General features: G+C 41.5%; 1 protein-coding gene across 1 annotated transcript in view; it reads left to right on the top strand.

The window, feature by feature from the left end:
• Positions 1-18,734, top strand: part of EXT2 (exostosin glycosyltransferase 2) — a 69,329-nt gene extending 50,595 nt beyond the window's left edge. Inside the window, exons 10-14 of the mRNA XM_084288273.1 lie at positions 1,404-1,570; positions 8,837-8,980; positions 9,543-9,671; positions 10,850-10,932; positions 16,046-18,734. Of these exons, the coding sequence (XP_084144399.1) occupies positions 1,404-1,570; positions 8,837-8,980; positions 9,543-9,671; positions 10,850-10,932; positions 16,046-16,184 (662 nt within the window). The 3' untranslated portion in view covers positions 16,185-18,734. The remainder of the gene's footprint in view (positions 1-1,403; positions 1,571-8,836; positions 8,981-9,542; positions 9,672-10,849; positions 10,933-16,045) is intronic.
• Positions 18,735-25,131: the final 6,397 nt, after the last annotated feature.

The following is a 25,131-nucleotide window of genomic DNA, read 5'->3' as shown; positions in this document are numbered from 1 at the left end:
TGTATGACCTTGTTGTCCACACTATTTTTCATGTCTCCAAGCTTTATATTTATTTCAGATCACTTTATATTTATTTCAATGGCCTCAGACTTTGTGTCAGTTCTTACACACTATGCTTATACATTTCCATTTGATACAGAGAGCAACTTACAAAATGTCTTAGTAGTCACTTTGTAGTTGATTTAGTGTATTTTCTCTTTTTTTCTTTTTACATATCATTCTGTCAGCCCCTTCATTTCACCAGTGTAAGAAACTTGTCTTAATTTTGTGTGCTGTCTACAACCTTGCCGTTTAGAATGCATACTCATCTTACAATGCTCTCTTTTCTTTCAAGCTCTTGTTAAAATAAATGTTTACTGTGAAAGCTGGAAGAAATCAACACACCACATTTGTAGTTTAATAAATAGACAAGCATCAACTACACCTTGATGATTTAGTGCTTTAAAGATGCATCAAACTGTAATAATGTCTGCTGTTTTGTGCTGGAAAGTGGTTAAAAGTGCATGCAGAATTAATGTTTAATGTACAGTTCTTAGTTCTGCTGTGTTAGTTTTAGCTTGGTGCTTCAAAGCTTAAGCCTCCGGTTATGCTTTTGTAGGAATAGAATATGACTTTCAAAATTTTCAGTGTGTAAAAGCTTGCGGAAACTGTTAATGCACCACTTAAAGTGCTACATTTTAAACACAGCAAGAAATGAAAATGTAACCTCATTCGAGACTGAATTGGGTCCTATTTTCTATCTACAGTTTCTTGTTACTAATTAGAGCATCATTTGATTTGAGATTTTGCATTGTTCTGTACTCTAGTGCTTTGTTCTACTTGTAAAGAGGGTGTAAGGTATGACTGGAATCCTTTTGCATTTATGCAGATTAATGTATTACTGTCACTCAGGACTTTGAAGGTGAAAGAAATGATTCAAATATACTCACACAGAATCTACTCCTTAATTATTAATGGCCAATTGTGAAGTGATTAACAATTTAGGTATATCTAGGTCATTAATTGTTAAAATAAACTTTGTTTTTTTTTTTCTCAGCAATTAATAGAGTTGCCATTATTTTCAAATTCTTTATGACCGTAGACTTGCAGTCATCATGTATTTCATCAAATTCTTTTAAATTGCTTTGAGTCCTAAATCAGAACAGTATCACTGATCCTTGTTGTGTGGTTATCCCAGCCTGCAGTTTCGGGCAGGCTAATCCCCTGTATAGTTTATCTGTGAAGCTCTCTATAGAGAGCAAAAGACAAAAATATAACTGAACTTCTCTGCCTCTTGTCTTCACATTTGCTTTGAGTGAATGGAAATCAGGTTATATTGTAAAAAGAAGCTAAGGTCAAAGTGCAGACTTTTTCAGAAGCAAAGTAACATATTGAATTAAATTTCTTTGAATATTCTGCTCTAGATTCCCTCTGGCCAAAGATTCGTGTTCCACTGAAAGTTGTTAGGACTGCAGAAAACAAACTTAGTAACCGCTTCTTCCCCTATGACGAAATTGAAACAGAAGCAGTGTTGGCTATTGATGATGATATCATTATGCTAACCTCAGATGAACTTCAGTTTGGCTACGAGGTAAGAGAACAGCCTTTTTTCCCCTCTTACACAATTTGACATTGTATGTGTATTTGAAATGGAGGAAGCACTGTGCAGTCTGCTGATTATTTTGCATCTCTGTTTATTGTGGCAGTTCAATGCTTTCCAAAGTATTTTTACAGATTGTCATTACTTTATAGAAAACACTGCTAGCTAACAGAAAGCTTTCCATAACTGGCAGAGTGATGCCAAGAGACTCCAGAAAATGTTGTGTAGATGTGTAATGGAAACAGTCTGGAGCCTGTGAATAGGATTAATTTGATCAGTTTCAAAAAGGTTTCCAAGCATGACAACTCAATTGCTATACAATTTAGTATTTCAGATATTTCTGCAATTAATCCCCTCATTAAGCGGGGATTACAAGGATTGCAGTTCCATATCTTTGCATGCTCTTCATCTGATCGGACTGGTTGCTATGATGTGTTCTCTTCAAGTAAAATTGTTTGTTTAGATGTCCCACTATTAATCTGTTAGCATTCATGCACCTTAGAATAAAAAAAAAGAAACATAACAAATGTTAATTGGTCTCTTAGCCTGTAGAACAATGTTTTCCCTGTTGGCGGGGGCATATTGCCATCAGATTCTTCCTGTACAGATTGATGGACAAGACAAGTTTTAGAGATTAAATGCTGGGAACAGAGGAGGCCTCCTGAGGACATGCCAAAGTAAGGTGGGGTGCAGTGAAAAGAGGAACTGAAGAATGTCAGAGAGGGGACACATGTATCATATGCTTTAAATGGCAAAGCTTCAACAGCTGCTGTTGTAATGAGGGTATCAACAAAAAGAAAGCTTGTCCAAATCAGTTACCCATGGCAGTACAAAGAGGTGAAGGTCTTTATAGGCGTTTTTGAGTTGTTTGTCCAAAAGCGCACTTAAAGCCACTGTTGTTTTCCTTCCAAAACTTTGGCTTGAGTGAGTTAATTTTGTCTTCCATTTGTATCTGAGTATATGACGCAGTCCATAACCTGACATTACTGTTCTGTGAGTGTATTTAAGACAAACATATGCTCTATGTGTAAATAAATCAGAAACTTTACAAAATGTAAGAGTAGATGTAAGAAAGGTGTGAATCATTTATTCACATCTGTACCTGCAATATCAATGACAAAACAACACTAGGCTGCTTACACAAGAGCTAGAAAATAAGACTGTTATCTAAATTGAGTGAAATAACAAAAATCACTATTCAAAAGTCCAGAAAGCAAACTAAATATGATAGTTGTATCATTTTTAATACTCAAGTGCAGTTGCTAACACAAGATGATGTTTTTTGAAAGATTTTGGAAGTATTTATTTAGTCTGAATACATAAGTGGTAAAATAAGTCTTTCTTCCTCTGAAGTCAAAGAGACTCTTAGCAAGCAACAAATTTTTGGCCTCAAGAAGTTGCATGTGGTAATGTAGGTATACTGATGCCATAACGAAGATGTTAAGTACTGGAGACAGAGGTTTAATCTATCGTGTATCTCTAGAAAGGAAATACTTGCCTTGCCAGGTTAAGAGTAACAGGTTAGTACATGGAATGTGAACAACAGTGAAGAGAAGACAACCAAAGGAAGGTGATTTTTTTTTTTTTTTTGTGGCCACGTATGCCTCTTTTCTATACCATGGTGACTACACTGAGTGCTTTAAGCACTATGTTACAGCAGCAGAGCAATGAAATGTTGGCAGTTCTGCAAGCCAACTTTTGTCTGCGTTGGTGCTTCTAACTACTGGTTTTGAGGGTGAGCTGATGTGATGAAAAATAGTAAATCCATAATGTGCATGCTGTGTAAATTCTGGCTCCATTTCCAGTTAGATTTTCATAGAGCTGGCTCAAGTAAATCTAAGTGACTGTGTAAGTAGTTCCAAATGAATCTCTGCTACTGGGAAAGCAGGCGTGGAGGGCTTCGAAGCAGAGGCTCGAACTGCAGCGCTGCAGTTGGGTGTCAGATCTGTCAGCCAGCAGTTGTGAGAATAGAGCTGCAAAGCTCGTGTGTCTGAGGCATTAACTTAAACACCCATGGCTGAGAGCATCTGTAACGTCATGTATATTGAGACGAGTTGCCCAGGAAAGCGTTATCCTCTTGGAAAAAGCTGAGGCCAGGTGGTGGTTGTGCTGCCTGGTTTGTCGGCCCTCTGTGGACCGCATGTGCTGGTGGCAGGGGCTGCCCGAGTAACAGCCCTTATATGCAGTGTGTGTGTGTAACCATTTGGACTTGGGATTGTTTTGTCTGGAAGACTGAAACTTACGGCTTTTGCAGTTCTTTGTGACTATAAATCCTACTCGTTTTTAATTCTGAGAATCCAGCTTAGCACACAGCCGCCTAGATGGAAAACTAAAATGCCTTACTGAGCAGATAGTTGAGACAGACCCATGGGTCGTTTGAACCCTTATATTCTCGGATTGCTTTTTTTTTTTTTTTTAAAACTTGTAAAATAAATGAGTAAGAATGTCTTTGAATACAGAAGCACAGCGAATTATTTTATAAATATACATTTTTCCTCTTAAGGAGGGTGAGTGATGTAGTTCCTACTCTCTGGCACAGAAATCAGGGGTTGAAGATTGATCTTTCCTGTCCCTGAGTGTCTGTGACTTGCTTGACAGGCCTGAGCTGGCTCCCAGATGTTTAAATTGTCCTCAGCCTGTGATAATTTATTTATCTGTTTATGTGTGTTACCAGAAAAGTATCTCTCAAACTCTTGACTCATTTGCAGGGGAATCCAGAGGGAACAGTAGCAGAATATAATGTTACTAGAAAGTTTTTATTTTAAAAGTACGTCTGCTTCTGCTTTGGTCATAAGAAGGGTTGGAAACGTGACATTCGGTAATTTTCTTTTCTCCTCCTGACATCCTTGAGACTTTACATTTAAACATGTGGCAAAATCTCCTCTGTCACAGACTTGTCTGAATGTATAGAGCAAGCCTAAAAAAAAACTGAAAACTTTGATCTCAGTACACTTTCAGCCATAAAAAATTATAGTAACACTCAAAGTGTCAGACGTTTTTTACTTGTTAAAAGTGAGCTATTATGGTACAGTGATTTATTGCGTTGCGTAAATCTATTGGAGCAAGCAGAAAAATAGTCCCTGTGTGCTGCTGCATTAAGGTAGCATAAGAATGCCTGTGACATTCTGACTTACGAAAAAAAAAAAAGACTATTTCTGTAAATTACATGGTGAAATCACAGGTATGACTTGAGGCCCTGGAAATAAACTGCTAGGGCTAGACAACTTTTCCCACTTACCAATCATTGTTGTTCACAGAGGGAATATCAGAGAGCAAGGAAAGGAGCGAGTATTTAGAATATCATAATCTTAAAAAATTAAAGCAGAACCATTGGCTGCTTCCAAAGAGTTTGGTGTTTGAATGAGAAACTGAGGGCATGCATTCTTGTATTCCCACCTCTGAGGCTCTGCTGGCAGGGCAGATTGCTAGCATTTCTATCAATCTGAAAAGCGGGGATAACTCCAAGTATGAAGTTCATGAAGATTTCTTATAAAGTACTCACACAGCACTTTGTCCTTACAAAGTATTACGGCAGTATTAAAAATAATCCAAATTTGGATCATTGCTCAGAGTTGTGCGTTCTTTGTTTGTAGGCAGAATAGTTTGGTGCCTTGCTAAGTTTATTTTTTCTGTTGGAAACTTCTCGCCTACTGCTAGTGGATGGTGGTCTCAGAGCTCAGTTTTTCAGTGCTTCATTGCTGTGGCATTCTTTAAAAGTTTTTTTTTTTGTTGTTGTTGTTTTTTTTAAAAATAGAAAAATACAATAACACCTCTCTGATGAATCATGTATTTACTCGACTAAGCTAAGATCATCGTAAAACTTTGCCTTCTTTAGAACAATTTTTGCATGCCCATTTTGACTATTAAAAATGTATTTTTTGGATTCCCTTATAAGAGGGGTAATATACCGAAATAAGATATCCATGGGTAACTGTTGGCCACATTCAAATATCTTTAAATTGAAAAGTTATTTTACAGATTATGTGCATGTGAAACATCACTTATTTTTTAATAAACTTTATGCTTACATTCTGCTTTTTTTAATAATAGCATAAGCTATCCCTTTGAGGACTGAGGGAGATCTGAGAGTGAAAGGGGCTCTGGGAAGAGAGAAGAAATGCTGATTGATTGTATTTTCTTTAATTTGTAGAAGATGGTCAGTGTTTCATTCTTATGATATTGCCATTGTAGCTTTGGAAACACTGGTTGTTTTTCAGTTTATACAACTAGAATATTTTTAAATTTCAATTAGCTCCTGAAGTTGCATGTAACCACTAATATAATATAATACATTTTATGCATAAGTGTTGGAGTATATTCTGGAGAATGAAGCACTTTTCCTTCCTTTTGGCTACATGTAGCTCTTTGTAGCTGTTTTGATGGTATAGAGAAATAGAGCAGAATAGTTCTGGTTAGGAAGTAGAGAGACTTGTAGGCAAGTGAGGGTGAAGGCTATTTTAGCTAGGCTGAATTTCCATGTCTCTTGGGGAATTTGACTTGAAAATAAAAATCATCATTTTCTCTTGGTGTCTTTCAAAAGATTTTTAGTAAAGCTGCCGAGTCAGAGCTTTTATCTGATTTTTCATCTGGGAGATCGTTTGTCCAAAAATATTTATATTCAGTGTTGTCTAGCAGAGTCATTGGAATAGCGTTGTCTGCAAAGAAGCATACCTCCTCTTCACTTGGCAATATGTTTTTCCCTGGATGTGTCCCTTAGCAGTATTAACTCAGGCCATCCTTCTTTAGTCTGTGAAAGCTAATAAGATCACTGTCTAAGATGGAATGTATTCCTAACAGACTAATAAATTACAGGCAGCCATCAAACAAGAAAATGGACTGTAGTACAAAACAGAGAGTAGTATAAAAATCATTACCACAATTTCTATTCTGAAAGCTTCCTTATAAGCAGTAGCTGTACATAATAATTTTGGCACAAAACATTTGTATGGATTTGGGCAATGAGCTGGATGCAGCTATTTGGAGCCTTTCCCGGAGTTACCATTGAATGAGCTAGTGATGAACGGTAAGAAGAAGCCAAGCTTTTCCTCTGACTTCGATAGCATTACTTTTAAAAGGAATCTTTGTTTAATACAACTAAGTTATTTTTTAGATGCAGCAAACTGACAATTTTCAGAGGCCAGAGTCAGGGTAGTGTTGAGCTTTACCGTGATACAAAGAAATCTGCATTGGTAACATGCATTAGAGTTGGCTTTTATTTTGTTTGGACTCTTTAAGATGACACTGACAGCAAAAAGTAGAAAGAATATGAAGCTGCCGATGAGTGTTGGGAAGGCACTGAGGTCCCTTGGGAAGCAGTAGCTGAGCTTAATCTTTCCTTCAGCTGCGTTTAATATGCGTGTTGTTCTCTTTACAAGAATTCTTAGCCCAGTATGGTACAGATCCGAACTGCTCTGTCAAATTCTTTGCTGAGCCTCAGTAGCTCAGGTGCTGCTGCATTCCAACAGCTGGGAATTGGGAATTTTGAGAGTCAAATATAAATATATATAAAATCATTACTTTTCGAGTCCCAGAAAGTGAGGAATCGAATTTTGGGAGTGGCTATGCCTCTGTCCTTTTGTTCTTTATTAGTGTTTTTAACATCGTGTCAAAATAGGTATCTGAATTCTCTCACTAGCTTGTCTTGAAAACAATTGTGTTTTTTTTTAATAATTAGTTGGTGACACCAGTTTGTAACACATCCAATGGATCCTATTTCTTGAGCTCCAAATCATCTTTGCTTTCAAGAGCCCTCTGCTAGATGGTTGTCCTGTCTATATACTATCCAAGTACCTGTACCTTAGAACTGTCTAGAAAGATTGATTTCTGGATAAAGTACAAGTCAGAGAGTCAGAAGATCTGGTTCCCATTCTTGTTTCCTGTCTGATTTTTGGCAGGCTTCCTCATCTGTACGTTTGAAATAATAACTGCTCTCATCATGGGATTTTGAAGCTATGTTAACTGACAGCAATAAAATGTGTTGAGATGGATAGATGAAAAAAGGTATATCGTAATGCAAAATCACAGAAATGTAGATAGAGAAGCAGTAAATTAATGCTGATTGTTTTATCGTACTACTTTGGCCATATACTTGCATAGAGTCCTTATAACCCAGGCCTCCCACCTGAAACGTGCTGGCACCTGGAAGGTGCCCTAAGCAAACTGCTGGCAAAGTGAGGTTTGCTGTATTGTGGAATTACAGATAACACTTTCTATACTGTAAATTCAGCTGTAGGGTTCCTTTGTTTTTGTTCAGGGAAGAAAAGGTTTGCTTGGAAATTGCCCCTTGGGGATTTTTTGCTGTTGTTGATCATGCATGCACGATGAAATTTGGGTATGTGTTGGAACTCTTGTGACTTAACATTGTGTGTTAGAGAGTCAAGACTTAGTTTTCCAACAAATCTAGCAGTTACTTGAATCAAAATAAAGGATAAATTCTGAATTTTCAAGTAGAATAGATAAATACTAACTTCATTATTGATCAGTTAAAGGCATATGGTGTATTTAGCAAGCAAATAGCATCCAGACACCTTTTAATAATTATAATCCTTTCTCTATTTTTTCCTAATGCAAAAATTGTCCATTATTTAATGTGGCCAGCAGTGTGGAGAACTGAGGTTGCGTTAATGATGCCCTTCTCCTTGTTCTTGTCTACTGTGTTTGATCCTGTAGTCAGCTACAAAATAATGTATGGAGTGACAAGGATGGTATCTTGATTGCATCCAGCTGTCTGGAACAAGTCAAGGGCAAAGAGGCCTTCCATGTAGCAGCAGATCCATACAAGCACCCACTAAAGAATACCAGAAATATTAAAATATAAGCCTGTTTTAAGCCTATTTCTATCAAAAGAAGCAGGTTGGTTAGGTCCGAAGCCAGCTGTGAAAGTAGTTAGGTTGTAGCCATATAGTTAACATCAGAAGTTGCATTTTAATCGTGCTTTGTTTTAATTAGCGTTAAAATCTTCTTGAATAGCCAGTTGTATTTCTCCACAAGAAGGAAGTTAGCATGGCTTAGTGGCTGTTTACTCTGGAATGTGGCATCCTTGAGCTGTAGGGTCCTTCCAAAGCTAACTTTTTTTTTTTTTTTTTCATACTTCTTCAAGACAGCCACTGATTTCAGAAATTAGGACTCAATGAAGATTGAAATGGTCTTTGCCCCACTGTATTTCTGCCTTCCCATAGCAGAGGTTGCATCTGCACATTCGTGTTTGCTTGGAGTGCAAGCCTGGTTAGCACAATGTCATGTCTTCGTTCTCTTCAGGTTTGGCGTGAGTTCCCGGACAGGTTGGTTGGATATCCAGGTCGCCTGCATCTTTGGGACCATGAGATGAACAAATGGAAATACGAATCAGAATGGACCAATGAAGTCTCAATGGTGCTCACTGGGGCTGCATTTTATCACAAGGTATCTGTAATAGACAACTTGTAGTATACGACTAGTATACATTATGAACGACTCTCTTCAGGAGCTTTATGTGTTTTTGTCATTCTGTGAGTGTTTTGTGGTGCCATAATTTTCTACAACAATCTGAGAACTAACTGCAAACTTTCCCTAAGCTTCTTTCTCTTTCTGTTGCTGTGGAAACAAGCAAAATAACTTACCTTCAGGAACTTACAGAAGAACTCTTGTCAGTTTGCATGACCACAAAGTACATAGTGTGTTTTGCAATTAATGTGGCTATGGAGCTAGGCATTTAGGAAACAAACAAACAAAACCCACAACAATTGTAAAGAGATCCATGTGCTGGTCAGGAATGGAATAATTTTGCACTTAAGCACCCAAAAATGATTCTCTTGTCAGCTAGAGCAGACCATCTGAAGGCAGTGTCAGTTGGCCTGTAATCCGTCCTTAGCTGCCTGCTGTTCAGTGACTGAAACATTTAAAAGTCTTAAAATTACTGTATCTGTATTTAAAAATTATCTGTATCTGTATTTAAAAATTCTCTTCTTCTCCATCTGTCATGCAGTATTTCAACTATCTTTACACATACAAAATGCCTGGAGACATCAAGAATTGGGTGGATGCTCATATGAACTGTGAAGATATTGCCATGAATTTCCTAGTGGCAAATGTCACCGGCAAATCAGTCATTAAGGTAGGACTTCTCTGCAGTTTAGCTTTATAAAGTTTAAAAACACTTGCGTGTTCACGTAAATTCAGTAGTCTTGAATATATTATTTAATCTTTTCTCTTCTCTCATGTACCTCTGGTATGGTGTCTCATTCTTCCATAGTAGCAAATCCCTTTTATAGTAAAACTTCTGTGCTAACTAGGAACACAGAATTTTTTTATGCCATTTGCTTCTGGTGGTTATTTTAAACAACTAGATGAAGTATGAAGAAGGTAATTTAAATGATAGCCACACCAACATACATGTATTTTAACTATTTGAGATGACTTAAGGAAAGAAATAGCCAACTGTCTACAGCTCTCTCTGTCGTGGACTGGCAACAGCTGATTTATAGGAATGTTAATTGCAAGAATGTTAATTGCAAGATCAGCTTTAAATGAACTTTTTATCCCTGAATTAATTTCCTGACATGTTTCGACACGTTTTCAAGTCTGGACATTCACTCTGTACATTCATTTCAAAATGTGTCAACTTGGAATGAGATTTAGAGGCCACCAGGCGTTACTTCAATTAGCAGGGTCCACTTTCCCATCTGTCCATCATCATTTACTGGGACTGGTGGCTGCACTTCCTAAAAAAGTCTTTAGAAGATAAAGTGTGTGTTTTTGCTGAAAAAGGTTTTGAGCTGTACGAGGGCACAGGCAGAGTAATTTGGCACCTCTGTGCGATTCGGAGAGCCTTGCAGAGTTTGCCAGTCAGCTATTAACTGGAGTGAGCAAAAGAGCGCCTGTTGGATTAACGTTACGGTGAAGTATGGGAAGCTATATTTCATCGCTGTTATGGCTGCAAGAACAAATGGTGTTTATACAGGGACCTTGGCAGTGAGAAAACAGTCATTAAACAGGAATTAAGGAGCTTGTCATCGCCACTTCTTTTCAGTTACAGAAGGAAAAACCCCTCCAAGCCGTTTTTATTGGGCCCCTGTGAATTTTGCAGTCAGCCGGGCCAGATGGAGCTGAATGGAGGAATGAAGTGGCTTTTTTTTTTTTTTTTTTTTTTTAAACAGCCCCCCCACCCCCCCCTTGGTGAGACAGCTCAGTTTACACTGCAGGCATGTTCAGAGGTATTGTGCTGCTCTCTGTGCAAGGAGATTAATGTCCCTTCTGTTGATATTTGATGGTATCTGGCGTGCCTTTGTGCAGGTGACCCCACGAAAGAAGTTCAAATGTCCAGAATGCACAGCAATCGATGGGTTATCACTGGACCAGACACACATGGTAGAAAGGTGAGTGACCACCCTTTATTTCTCTGATTGCCTTTTTCTGAGTGCTAGAATTTTATTCTGTGTCTCATTAAATTAGGATCAAAATGTTCACTTAAATATAAATGCTCATAAAATAAAATGCTTATTATTTTTTTTTAATGCTCTTGAATAAAAATGCTCATTTAAACATAAGTGATTATATTTCTCTAAAATAGTAATTTTGAAAGAATGTCTCATGGATTTGATCATTTAATCAACATAAGTCATTCCCACAAAGGATGATGTGACAACAAAAAGTGGACTACTACAAGAAAGGACTTGAGGAGGGTACCATTTTTAGCAGATTTTGCTGTAAAGCTTATAGGATGTTTGTGAAATTCAGGTGGTTGGCATTATTTTCAATACTGCCACATTTCTGTTCCATGATGGAACTTCAGCTGTAATGAATATGAGATTTATTTATTTTTTAGTCCAGACGGTTGTTAGCTTACCAAAAACTGATTGACTAATAAGGATATTAATAATGCTAGTTGAATGGATGTTTGTACATTGTCATTCTGAATCACTTTGTTTCCATTACTAAAGGGCATTTGCCTGCACAATTGCTTGTGGCACTTCCTAATAATGGCAGCAATACTTTTATGAGAAATTAATTTTGAAATGAAGTATGTATTTGCAAAGAAAGAGTTCAGTGAAATACTGAAAGTCGGTTAACCAGAAGTGTTTCATTCCCTGCTTTACAGTTTAATGGCTTGCTAACATTGACCAAGCACTCAGCTTCCTTCTTCCTTGGCTTCTGAATACATAAAGTGAAGGAAAGTTTGTTCGCTTTCATAAAGCTGTTGGAAACCCTTGTTTGAGAACCCTGAAAATAAGTGTACATAGTAATTATTGGTTGAAATTAACCTAGAACCAATAAAGGCATTTCCCCTTAGGCTTCTTTAGGCTGTAGCATCTCCCCTGCAATCTATGGGAAAAATCATTTGCAGCCATAGAATTGATGGGGTAGGTAAGCAAAGGTAGCTTCCATAGTGCTGTAATGTACCAGCAGAAGAGGTGACGAAGTAAAAACAAACCTGCTGTGCATTTAAAATAGACTGGTTTAATTCTGAACTGAGAGAAATAACATGGATATCTTACCAATTAACGTAGTTATGTCTTACCAATGAGCTTTTTTTTCTCTCCATCTCTGCAGTACTCAGCAAATTTAAAGTGTTGTATTTATCTCCTGGCCTTTTGCTACAAAAAGGATATTTATGTATTGAAATTTTGTCCAGGGGCTTATTTGTAAGAAGAGTATATATAGCTCTATCTGATGTGTAGACACATTAAACAATACACACAAATACATGGTTTGTCAGGTTGATTTTTTAACTGAGCATCATGCCAGGCATTGAAGAGCATAACCACCAAGGTCAGTGACAAAGTGTTTGAACTGGATGTATAATGAGGCTAGATTAAAAAAAATAATAATAAAAAAAATAAGTTGGATGTAAAAATGTACCCCATGAAGATGGTAAAAATTTCTCTGCAGAAAACTTCTTAAGGAAGGGGCTGGAAGCTCTGTAGATCTTAAATGTTAGCTGAAGGAAGCCCAGGAGGATATTGTTTATCTAGCAATTCAGCACTGGCTTACAGGATGGGCTCCCTGAACCCAGTCGAGCTTTCCGATGATCGTAGTAGTAGCATTACAACACCACGTAGGAATTTCAGTCACGAACTAGGTTCTCATTAAGGTTAGCACTGTAAAAACAGAAGATGAAAAAGTGGTCTTTGCTCCAGAGTGCATTATGATGCGGGGTAAAGGTCATGCTTCCGTGTCTCCAGCAATTCTCGTATCCTCGAAGTAAAATATCATTGACAGTTTATTGAGAACACGTTTAAACTGTTGCTTTGCTTCTCCTCTGCAGTTTCTAACAGTGGACATAACTGAGGTGCAAGAAATGCTAGGTAGACTGTGAATCCACGTACTTTTTTGTATCCAGCCAAAGCTGTAAATACTGCAGTGGAGTCTGGGTGCAGGAGCTAAATCTGTGGGCATATACAAGTCAGGTGTTTTCAGGCTTCATTTTGAAGATTGATAATATAAAACCTTCTCATCCCTCTTGTGTTAATTATCTACCACTCAACTATTATCTACCTTCAGCATTTTGACACTCAGCAGAGACAACGGTGGAAAGGTGGTGCAGTGGTATGGTTGAATTGTGTCTCTTATTTTAAGGGATTTTTTTTTTTTTTTGACCAGTAGTGAAGATATTTACAGCCAGTCATGGGAAAGCCAACCCTGCTATTTGTCCTGCTGTGCAATTTTTCCGAGATAAATAAAAGACTTAAGCCCTCAGGGTTATCGAGCTCCATCATTAAAATACATTAACTAAAGGAAGCTTTGAACCAAGAATCCCCTTCTTGCCCTGGGTTAGCCTTTACATCAGGTCTCAGAAAAATAACTTTAGAAGGATCTCATAATCCATGTATTTACAGGTGTTGTTTAAGTAGCAACAAGTTTTCTGCCTTTAGCAACTTTGCATCTGGCTCTCAAAAAAATTGAGAACTTTATAAGATGCAGCCTAGAGGGCAGCTGTCTATACAGTAAATGTGGCAAGAGGCTGAGCTGCTTCTGCAGCTACACTAACACAGCGTCTTATTTAGGACATGTAAATAAATAGTTGTTGAAGTCAAAATAGGAAGACTTTCCCTTAAGAGGCAAACTGGCCGGGTAACGGTTGACCAGAGGCTGTAGGTGCAGAGTTACCCTCCCCAAAAATATTTGAAGGGAGAGGAAGCTGCTTGAGAGACCTTAACAAGAACAAGGCTGATCCAGTCTGTCATGGGCAACAGGGCTCCCAGTTTCCCAGTTCACACCATCTTAATTCCTTGTTGAGCACAACCGTGTATTGTTAGCAAAGCAAGGAAAAGATGAATAATTTGGGGAAGCAAAGATGCCTCTCTCGGTATGAATTTGCAAAATATCAGCACAACAAAGACAAATACCTACCCTTCTTATATGATGATATGTTTTCTTTTCTTGGCGTCCTACCTCTGCATGTTTAATGTGCTGGATGGCCCTTCTGTTTTATGTGGTCCAGAAGTGGCAAATGCTTTGGCATTTGAGTGATTTAGTTCAGTGCAGGAAATGAAATTTTTGGAAAGGGGCAGCTTTCCTTCGAACACACTTTGTGGTTTATCTGTGACATTTCTTTCATCCAAAAAGCTGCTTCTGATATTTGAATTTGACGTTTCCTGAGGACCAGCTTTTCCAATTCAGCCAGAATGCTTAGAACGTGCTTTTTTTCCATTTTTTTAACATTATTTCTTTAACAGCAAAGTGGTTTGTTGATGGTTGAAGGTACTGTACTGGTATGCTTGAATGGTTTTACCACCAGAATACTTTTAGCTGTAGAGGGATCCCGTCTTGATATTTTCTCCTGAGACCTCGCCTTTGGTTTAGCAGTGCAGCCTGTGGAGGGAGGAGGTCAGTTGTCTCCTCTCTCCATCCAGCTTTGCCTTTTGCTCTGAGGTGCCGCTGGGTTCGGGCAGCAGGCTGAGACAACGAATTCATTTCGCGCAGGCAGCCCAGCAGCTGTGACATTACAATGCCTTTCAGTCATTACTGGCAGAGGCAGGATTTGAAGCAGTGGAGGAGAAGCCAAATCTTTGTGTTTACCTCCATTAAATATTTTATTCAAATATCGCCCATGAAGTCAATTTCTGACTCCCTTCTCAGGCCAGGAAAGGGCTTGAAATATGACCATTATAGCTTGAAACAGCTAGGTAGGGATGTGCCATTCTACAGCTTGGGCTCTGTGTTTTTCAGTCATTTACTCCAGTTAAGCAGGGAGCCATAGGATGCTGAGAGGCTGAGGAATTAATTTTGAAAACCAGTTTTGCTGTCCCATCTACTTCAAACGAGTGTTCGGGCCAGCGTTGAGCAGTCCCCATCACAAAACTGTCACACTCGGTTGCTGTGATTGACTGGCTCTGCTCAGGAAAATTATCCTGGAGCCGCAGTGACCCCCTAACCCTTCGAAGGGGTCGGGGAGGGAGTGCAGTGGTTGTGGGGCGAGAGACCTGCTCCGGGACCGCCTGCAGCACAGCAGCCTCTCTAGCCGAGTCAAAGCACTCGTCTCTGTTTTGTTTTCTCTTTTAGTTTCTAAACAGTGGAAGAAACGTGACCCTTTTTCTTGTACCTGTCTCTGGTGTGTTACATCTAAGAGACTGTCATCATGATTCTCGGTGTCTGAAAGCTTTAAGAGCTGCATTATGAAGTAGGGAGTGATTGTGAGCTGAGTGCTGGCCAGGGTGAGATTAGGCACGTTCTGCTTGCCTTGCTTCCACAGGTAGCATGTCTTTCAGTGAAAGAGTTAAAGGAGCACTGGAAGGTTAAACATCTGCTTGCTTACTTCTTGGAGCACACGGCTGCTCCCTTCCACAGCACTGCTGACACCCGGGATTATTAAAACTGAAAGAATCGTCAGCGGTCTCATCTTTATGCTAATGGGAGGCCTTACTGCCCAGTATCTCATGATTTAGACAAAATAAGCTAGTTGGTTTTGTTTTATAGTTTTTTATTCAGCTTCACCTTTAAGTTAGAGTATAATCAGTGCTACCTATACATTAAGGCATGATTATTTTTGTGGGAAAAGGCAGAGCTTCTGAAGAGGTGTAGGGGAAAAAAAAAAAAAAAAGAGACTTTTTGTAGAACTTCACTTTCACAAAGGCTTGCATTTTGCAGAGCTGTGGTTATGAGCCAAACTGACCCAAGAGCGGCCCTTTAAGAGACATGTTGGCAGTTAATCTGTTCTGGTTTACAGCATGTACATCGCTCTAAGAATGACTGGAATTCTAGGGGGAGGGAGAGGAGCAGCTTTGACCTCCGTGTGCACATGTGCTGCTGCCGGCATCCCCTTGCTCTTCTCCGTGATTAAACGGATAAATCAAAGAACACCAGCTCCTTTTCAGTTCTCTCTGCAATGAGGCTCTCTTTTTTATTGAGTAGTAGCCAGCATGGCTGAAATACCTCCAAGCACACGAGGGGAGGTTACTGCGTTGTTTTCCTACCAGTTGTGTTGGTGTGGGAGCTGGTAGCCAGCCTGGTTGTTGTGGTTCTTAATCACGCTGCTTTCCCTCTCACCAGATCTGAATGCATCAATAAGTTTGCCTCTGTCTTCGGGACCATGCCCCTGAAAGTGGTGGAGCACCGAGCCGACCCCGTCCTGTACAAAGATGACTTTCCTGAGAAACTGAAGAGCTTTCCCAATATCGGCAGCTTGTAACGGCAGCTGTGACACAAACCTGAGTGCTGAAAACACCGGTGGAAAAGGTGCTAAGAGGAACATGAGGCCCTGAAGAAAAAAAAAAAAAAAACAAAAACGCTAGGGTGGGTTACACCCACGGGAAACAGGAACTAATGTTGTATTTTAGTATATTGTCTTACCTTTATATTGCACAAAGGTGGAATGGAAAGCTGAACAACTGACTCTCTGTTGCTCACAGAGGATTGATTATATTCATGCGTCCTACCAGAAATGTCAGACACTTCTCCCCAAAGGAGGCTGTGCGCCTGGGAGAATAAGACTGAATATTGCTCTCTGTGGCATGAGCGACCTCTTCTATCGAATGTGCTGCAGTCCTCTGATTCTCTAAGCATCCATACATTTGAAACAACTGCCTGGATTGTGTAGGTGCTCTCTTTCAGGAGGAGCTTATTTCCTGGGTTATTGGTGGGCCTGCAACTTTTGAGCTTAATTGTAGGCTTAATTGAATACCAAACCTGTTTTTCTGCATAGTGGGACAAATATTAATTTTTTAATACAAAATCTGTGTTTATCACGTGGTTTAAAGGGCAAACCATTTTGTGTTACTTATTTTTTATGTGAATTGAGACAGACGGCAGCTGGGAGGATGGTCTTCTTAATGCAGAGAGACCTGCAGGATGCAGCTCCAAATGCTGCAGCCCTTCTCTCCGCGTAAATCTCAGGTTTTCTGCTGCGTCCATGCAAGAGACCAGGACTGTGTTAAAGCGAGTATTTCACAGAGAAGTATCTTTCATGTTTGCTTTTCATTAGCAAAACAGAACAGCCAGGTAACAACTCTACATCATAGCCATACATTGGAACGGCAGCTGTGAAGGCAAGTTTTAACATCTGAATCCTCTTCAGCAAGCAGCGTGTTGTAGTACTGACTTGTAAAAACCTTCAATTTACAGAAACTCCCAGTTAAAGCTTTGATGTGCAGGGATATGTGTACACACAAGACACTAACACACACTTGCAAACTCCTGTAAATTACTGTTGGAAAAACTGCTGGGTCTTAGCTTGTGATTTAGCTAAGGAACCCATTGCTACGGACTGCCACTGAAACATGCTGCTTAGGAAAGCTTTTGGAGAAGCTTTACATTTCTGAAAAGCATTGGAATTGTTTCTCAATACTGAAATTAACCTGAATTAGAAAATTAAATGCAGCAATAACAGAAATAAAATTGCTTGGACCATTACCTCTTGTCCTTTGATATTAAAGATGATTCCACGTTGGGCTGAGAAAAGAATCTCTTTTTCAGCTCCACTGATAAAACGTCTGTTACCAGATAAGGGTGATTTGGCTGTCTTTTGAAACCTCCCTTGCTGCCAGTTACAGGGATATCCTCCTCGATGGGCTGTTTTTCTGCTCTGCTATGAGCAGCCTTATTCCTCAGATTTTGCCAAACCCCAAACAATAGGACAAGTGTTAGGCATCACAGTTCACCCCCTCTCCTAAGCTGGATAGGCAGCAATGACAGAAACCAAATGAAAGTCAGGCTAGAAACAGGAAACATCTGCTCCTATTTGTCTCACCCCCACTAAGACTTATCTTACTGCCCAACGCAGTGGATGTGCTGTGAATGAAAATCATATTGGAACAATAGCTCTGAGGGGATGCTTCACTTCATAACTCCCCTGGGATGTGCCTGTAAACTGTATCGTCCAAAACTCTGGGAACGTTTAATTACTAGTAAATGCTTTTCACTGTAGTCTTTGTTTCATTCCGAATTTGCTGTGGGAGGGGGTGTAAGGGAGCTAGGAGGACAGCTTTTGCAGTGACAAAAACTGCTTCAGCACAGTGGGTGTGACAAGATCGAGGAAGGTTTGTTGCTTGCTATTTCTCCTTTGCAGTATCATTTGTTCATTCACGTGAATCTTCCAAATCTTTCTGTTGCTTTATGCCCTGGTGCTTGGGCATCAAGAGAAGCTCAGCACATTTATTCTATGAAAGTGTAGCGGTCACTTGAATTTTAGCCTTTCTTTTGGGGCTGATATATTTTGGCAATATAACTGAGCCGTAGCATCTTCCTTACACAAAGTTGTGAAGCTGCTCTGATTTCTTGCTTTTTTCTCAGTAAAGCCAGAAATCCACATTTTGCCTGGCATCTTAAAAGACTTGGAGGATTTCAAATGGTTGGTGGATTATTTTCAGGTGGGGACAGCCTAACCAGCCCTCCTAAACCGGTCTATGGTCTCCAGTCAGTAAAAGGCACCAGGTCCTTGTGTCTGCATCCCGGAGTATCTGAGTGGGTTCCCCTTCCTCAAAATGCCAAGTGACCAGTATCAGTCGTGTTTTACCTTTTAGCACTTTACTTTCATAGCCCTGTCTCACTTACATGGTAATTTTTCTCTGTGCCATAGAGAAAAATGGGCAGTTGACTGGTTTAAAAATAAATAAATAAATAAAATAAAATGGCCTGCTTCCCCACTACATTTATATTTGTTTTGGTTTTGTTGGTTCAAAATCTGTAAAGGTAAGATGTATCTGTATGACTGATTTGGAATGGTTTTGTTGTCAGTCGCTAAATTAAGACCATTGTTAACTTTTCATTGTATATATGTTATCAAAAGAGTTTAACATTGGTATATTAAAAGGTAAATCCAAGGATCATTTGTTGTATTTCACTTTCTGAGCTGCGCTGGTATATGGAAAAGCATCAGGAAAGACAACTGCATTTACAAGGAGAATTGCAATGACAGGCTGTTTTGCTACATAAATCTCTGTTAAACTCAAATATCCACAATGTACTTCAGCAAGACCTGTCCATATTTTGTCTTGCCTACTCATTCTTCCCTACACTGAAAGCTCCATAACAAGTGTCTGGCACCTTGCGTACTTACCACAGGTAGAGAGAGCATCTTTGCATCAGGAAAGATCTCAAAAGGGTTAATTTGTACTACAGAGATCTCCTGTCCATCCCTTTCATGTGGAAGCTACTGCCACAACTCTTCAGCACAACACGGGAAAGAAACTGAAACTGACAGTGCTGATGAGAAAGTGGATTTTAAATGCCTTACTGAGAGAGAAGACAGAGCAAGTATGATTATTTTCATCACTCTTAAAGAGTTGCAAGTTTAATTTTTGCTAAGACTGCTGCAAAGTATGTTTATAAACTAATATATAGCTCCAAATGTGCCGTACAGGGAGTTCTTGCAATCATGGAGAGTTTCTTCCACATACTTAAAGCAAAAAAATATTTTGCAAAGTCATCTTAGATGACTACTATAAACTGAGCTGGCCCACTTGCTAACTTCAGGCTGTTCTGGAACAGTTGAGCACAATAAAAACTAGAGAAATGTTCCACCTATATTGACTTTTAAAAAAATTTTAGGACCCAAAACTTTGTTCCTGTCAAAACCAACCAGAAACCTTGAACGCAGAGTTTGGATCTTTCTGTAGCACCTGAAAGGTATCCAATTAGCAGGTGGGCACTTCCACCCTCCTGAAAAAAAAATATATATATATTTATGTTTATATATATATAGAGAGAGAGAGAGAGAGAGCATTTGTTCAGCAGAACAATCATCTGGAACGCTTTTGCTTTGCTGTTGAGTTGTGGATCTGTTGTTTGTGTGTCGTGCTGTGTGATCAAATATATGTAGGATAGCCTAACTTCTTTTTCTGACGCTTGCCACTGCTGTGCCTGAGCAGGGCAACAAACTGAGCACCCCAGTCGTCCTGCTTGGATAAGACCAGCATCGTACCTGTTGCTGCAGATGAGCAAATGGAGAGGAGCTGTGTGGGTGAAAACAGGATTGAACAGCAGCATCCTAAGCCCGTGTTTTGGCAGAACAGCCACGCTTTGGAGTCTTGGGTAGCTCAGTACCAGGGCAGAGGACTGCTGGCCTTGACTTTCAGTGCCGGCGTGCTGCAGCCTGTCCTGGCTTGAAGCCATTTAGAGACATTCCTGGTGCACTCTGTGTAATTTCAGCCTGATGGAAATGGCTGTAATGCAGTCCCACCTCTGCTGATCTTCAGGATTGCCCTGTCTGCAGCTTCTTGTGGTCGCTTTGAAAGCGAGTTATGTTTCCCATTAAAGGATAACAGCGACAATTGATGCAATTAAGTGGAGTGGCATGGAGCTCGCAGCACGCAGGGAGTTTTCCGACTGAAAGCAGGCAGCACGGCTCAAAGGTATTCCCTGCAAGGTTGCCTGTTTGCTGTCTTCATTTGTCTGGAAAAGGATCCAGTAATTCTTCTTCAGATTTCCTTTCCTCATGCTAAACGCCTGCTTACTTGCATCAGTAGGAAATGTTCCTGTCCAGCCGAGAGCGACAGCTCTGCAATAGCTGGGAGCCAAGATCAATGCGACTTGGCCGTGGTCTCGTGAGGTCTCTGAACTTGGATCAGGGCTCGGTGCTAGGTTGTCTGAGTGGGGAAGGAGAGGATGAGGTGGGCAGGAGGAGGACGAAGGTCATATAAAGAGAACTAACAGAAAGTGGGCCTGATTGTGAAGTGCTGCTTATGGGCATCCACCCTCCCAGTGTGACCATCTCCCATCAGCAGGAGCAGAGTACCTACCAGCATTACCTTTGGTAAGATACCCAAGGGCTTCAGGGCCAAACGCTGTTTCTTACCTGATGGCCTGGCCGCCTGAAAATGTATCAGGCCTTCTTTTGTGAAACCTGCCTTCGGAAGAGAGGGCCAAGTCCCAGCTGCCTGCTAGGCACAGGCAGTGCTGGGTGCCTCTGGCTGAGGGCCGGTGGGGAACAATCCCCCATTTGCCACACTTCATACAAAGGCAGGCGGGGGAGAAGGCTGGGAGCAGAAAGCGCTGTAAAATGAGATCCAGGAATTCGGCAGGGCCGCAGCAAAAGGAGCAGATCGCTAACTCGGAGCATCTGTCCCTGCCCCGCGAGTAAGTTACGAACTGAAAAGCAGGAGAAAGTGGAAGATCCTTTCACAAATAATAAACACTTGTTTGTCTCAGATTAAATGCAACACCTTTACATGTGGCCTCCATCTGGCCGTAAGCAGATGCACCTTGCGTGGCTGTTACCTTTCTTGCCAGCAAGAAGATTACTGTACATCCATCTGCTTAAAGGTTAATAACCTGCCTTTAAAAAGAGGAAGAAAAAAAAGGCAAATCTGTTTAGTTTACAGGAGGAAAAAATTGTTTTTCATTAAAACTGCCTGAACTTTGCCCTGCCTGCAGGTCGCATTTGCCAGCGGAGAAGGAAGATGTTAACCTAGGTGCTGTAGGCACATCTCCCAGTGAGAAACGTTTCCGTCTGCTCTAAACAACTCCTGTAATACTGATGGGAAAGCGTAGCTGTGACAGAAGTGGCACGTTTCTCATCTGGGTCCTGCTGCTAGCTGGAGTTTAGAGAGAGGCTGTTCAGCTCTTTGGCAATGCTCGGGCCAGGAGCGATTTCTGATGTAAACCCATACCACCGGGATGTTACCGACGCTGGCTTCAGGCTCTCAATAGTCAGAGCTTTGCCAACATCTGGAGAATCTGGCTCCGAGTGCTTGGAGAGGGAAGGAATTTTTCTTCTGCAAGTGAGAGGAATGGATAAGCTCGCAACAGCACCTGCATTCTCCTTTTCTCTGCGAGATGGAAAACAGCCACGCTGCAGCTGAAGCGAGCTGGTGCTGCCGGCCAAGCCACGGGAAGGTGAGGGACACGGGGAGGGAAAGGACGTGCACAGGGAGCCCTGGGGTTCAGCCAAGCCCTCGCCTTGGCGTTGGGGGAAGCAAAACCCAAAGGGCTCAGCCCCACGGCCCCGCGTGTCCCCGTGCTGGCTGCGGGGCTGCTGGCCGTCTCTGTAGGGGCAGAGGCAGCGGGCCCGTGAGCTGCCACCTGTTGTTAATCTACCCCCGGCTAATCCATTCTGCACTGTGTCAGCAGTTCAAAAGGGCACTGTTAGTATTTTTTGCCAACTTCAATTAACGTGAGATTTTGGAGGCCCCTCTGATCGCATTTCATCTGTCATGAGTCAGGAACAAAACAGACAGATCCCAGTTGAGAGCGGAGAAGAGAAGGAGTTTATTGCAAACCAAAACAACAACAACAGTGTTTGTATCTCCTCAGCCAGGGGGCCTTGGAAGCGGGGGCTTTCCCAGCAATTTCACTGCTTTAAAAAAAAAAAAAAAAAAAAGGAAAAAATAAAAATTGGTGCCCAGAAATTCCAGCCCTCACCCCCCCCCCAAAAAAAAAAAAAGCTGCTGCAAGTGCAATAACTTACTTTGAAAAAACATGGAAAGGACCAAGCTGCAAGGCTGTTTCTTCTTTTTTTTTTAATATTCCACTGTAATTAACTGGTGATACATGGCTGCATAGGCATTAACATCGCATGGCACAAACCTCACAATGGCAACAGTTTTAATGATTTTTTTTATTCTTTTTTTTCCTGAACTTTTTCAACCTTTTTTATTTTTTTAATATGTTCTACCCCAGGCCTTTAAGCTAAAGAAAAAAAAAAAAAAAGTTTGCGTTTATACAAGGTTACAATATTTTACAACGAAAAACAATAATATTGATTGAGGTTTGTTTTCTTCCTTTCTCCCAGTCTCTCTTTCAAACACTGCACACCTAAACCGATATATTATTACACATTGAAAACTGTCCTTCAAAATCAGTAGTACAAAAGTCCTAGCTCTACCTACCTACCTAGCTATGTGGGGGAGCGGGGCGTCGCGTTACCAGCAAGGAGCGAGCAGGGAGCCAGGCTGCGCCCTGCCTCCTCCCAGGACCCTTCCCCGAGCCGAAAAGGGCTGGGGACGACTTCCAGCTCGATTCGGCCCCCGTTCCCATTTGGGTTTAATTTCTAATTTGGTCTGTTTGCTTTTTGCTGTGTCAGTCAGAGCAGCAAAATAAACACGGGGCTCTGCATCTGCCTGATTATTTTTCAAACCCTTTTTTTTTTCTTTTTTTTTTCTTTTTTTCCAGGAAACTACCTTTTTGGCTTTGTTTGTTTAGAGAGTGTTTTACGACACGCTGCCGAGCCTGGGTGTGCTCCGTGGAGCAGGGGAACCGGCCTCCCCTCCCCAAAACACCCTCACCACCAGAGGAACCCCTCGCCTCCCCGTGTGCAGGGGACACTACGTGTCCAGCAGCTCTGCTGTGTCACAAGTGCTGGTGGCCTTGCCACGCTACCTGTGCCTTGGGCCAGATGTGCCCCAGTACAGATGAGAGCAGCACTGGGCCATGCTGGTGGTGGGAAATGTCCCCGGGGGGACGGCCCGGCCACTGCCTTGCCCCACCGCTCTTGGACTCGTGGTGACAGCAGCCCTCGGAGCTGGGGCACTGCGGCACCCAGCACCCTGCCTGGGCAGCAGGAGGTGTTTGGGGAAGCAAAGGGCTTTGTGGGGATGGGGATTGGGGTAGAGGGAGCTATGGCAAACTAAATGATGCTCTGGGTGCTTGGCAGCTGGCAGCACCTGGCTGGGAACCCGCGGTGCTCTCCCCACTTGCCTACTCCTCGTCTCCAACCTCTAGGACATCCCTTGCATTTCTAAACCCAGGCAGCCCCCTCGCAGGGAGACTGCTGCGTGGCTGGGGCCACTCAGAAGAGTGCTTTGCTACCTCTGTAAGGCTGGAGAGGGTGCCCAGACAGGAGCCTGGTCCAGGCTGCAGGCACTGCACCCGCAGAGGATGCCACCACGGGGCGGCCGGGGACTTGTGGGGCATTTTGGTGGTGGCTGGGGACGAAGCTCGCAGCTTCCAAGGCATTTAAATCCAAGCCAGGGGACTGTGTGTGGACAGGAGTAAAATACTAAATAAGAAATAAATAGAGAAGAAAGTCATAAATAGAGTCGAAAGGCATTAAAATAATAATAATAAAAAAGGCATCATCGTGGTAGCTTGGAGATTGCAAGAACAGCACTGACCCTGTGACCCTTAGGAAATGCAGTAGCCGCAGGCTGGCTAGGTTAAGATACATACATATATATATATATAAGTATATATATATATATTTATACAGCTTTTCTTGTTAATTTAACAGCTATATTAAAAAAAAAAATTAAAAAAAAAAAAACTTTTAAATTAATTAAAAAATGTGTGTAAATACAGATGCACGCAGCTCAAAAACTGCTGCCCGAGGCTTTTGCTGCTCGAGCCGCCCGGGCTGACCCGTGGGCAGAGGGGGGCCGTGCTGGCACGCCGGGCAGTGGTGCTCCCTGCTCCTGGAGCACCCTGCCAAGCTCAGGGCTGGGCACAGGTGGCAGTGCTCAGGATAGATGGAAGACAATGTGGTTTTTAAGGTAAGAAAGCAGGGGTTCTGTTAAGGCCAGCAGTGCTGCCAGGAGGCTGCCCTCTCCAAGGAGACAAGGGATGCAGCACTCTGTCCCGTGAGCTGCTACAGGTGAAATGCTGGCCCTGCGAAGCCGAGGAAGAAGAAATACCCCCAGACTTCAGCAGAGAGTGCAGCTAAGCCCTGGGATAGCCACGGGTCTCCAGCAGGGCAGCCATCAGTACCCGTGGGTCCTGCAGCATCCGTGCCCACCCAACCTGCTGCGTGCTCCTCGGCTCCGCTGCTCCTCCAGGGGCTGAGCACTGCGGTGGAAAATACACCACAGGAAAGGGTTCTTTTCTAACACAAGGAGGTCTGGGGTGTCCGTGGATGGAAGGAGAAAGTTGGTACACAATGCAGTTTCTAAACTGTAGTGGTGCCAGTGCATGCAGGAGAAAAGAGATTTCGGCAGCGATCCCATGCGATCAGCATCATTTTTAGCACCTGAAACACTTTTTTAGCCTGATTACTTAGCTGAATGTTTAGGCTGGGACATAAGTCTTGTTTGCTTCTGATGGGAAAAGCCCAGGTCATAGGCGTAGTCTGCTTAACTTCGTGGTGGTTCCTGGTGAGTACCAAGCCAGGCATCTCTTAGCATTTTTAGAGAGAAAAGAAACAGCACTGCCGGACTTTTTGTATTCCAATAAATACGTGTTACATTTGATCTAGCACTGCTGTATCATTT

Source organism: Netta rufina, assembly GCF_964035555.1.
Source record: "Netta rufina genome assembly, chromosome: 5".
NCBI classification, from domain to species: Eukaryota; Metazoa; Chordata; class Aves; order Anseriformes; family Anatidae; genus Netta; species Netta rufina.
Note: the sequence above shows the minus strand (reverse complement) of the source record. Positions and strands in the feature narration are given on the sequence as shown.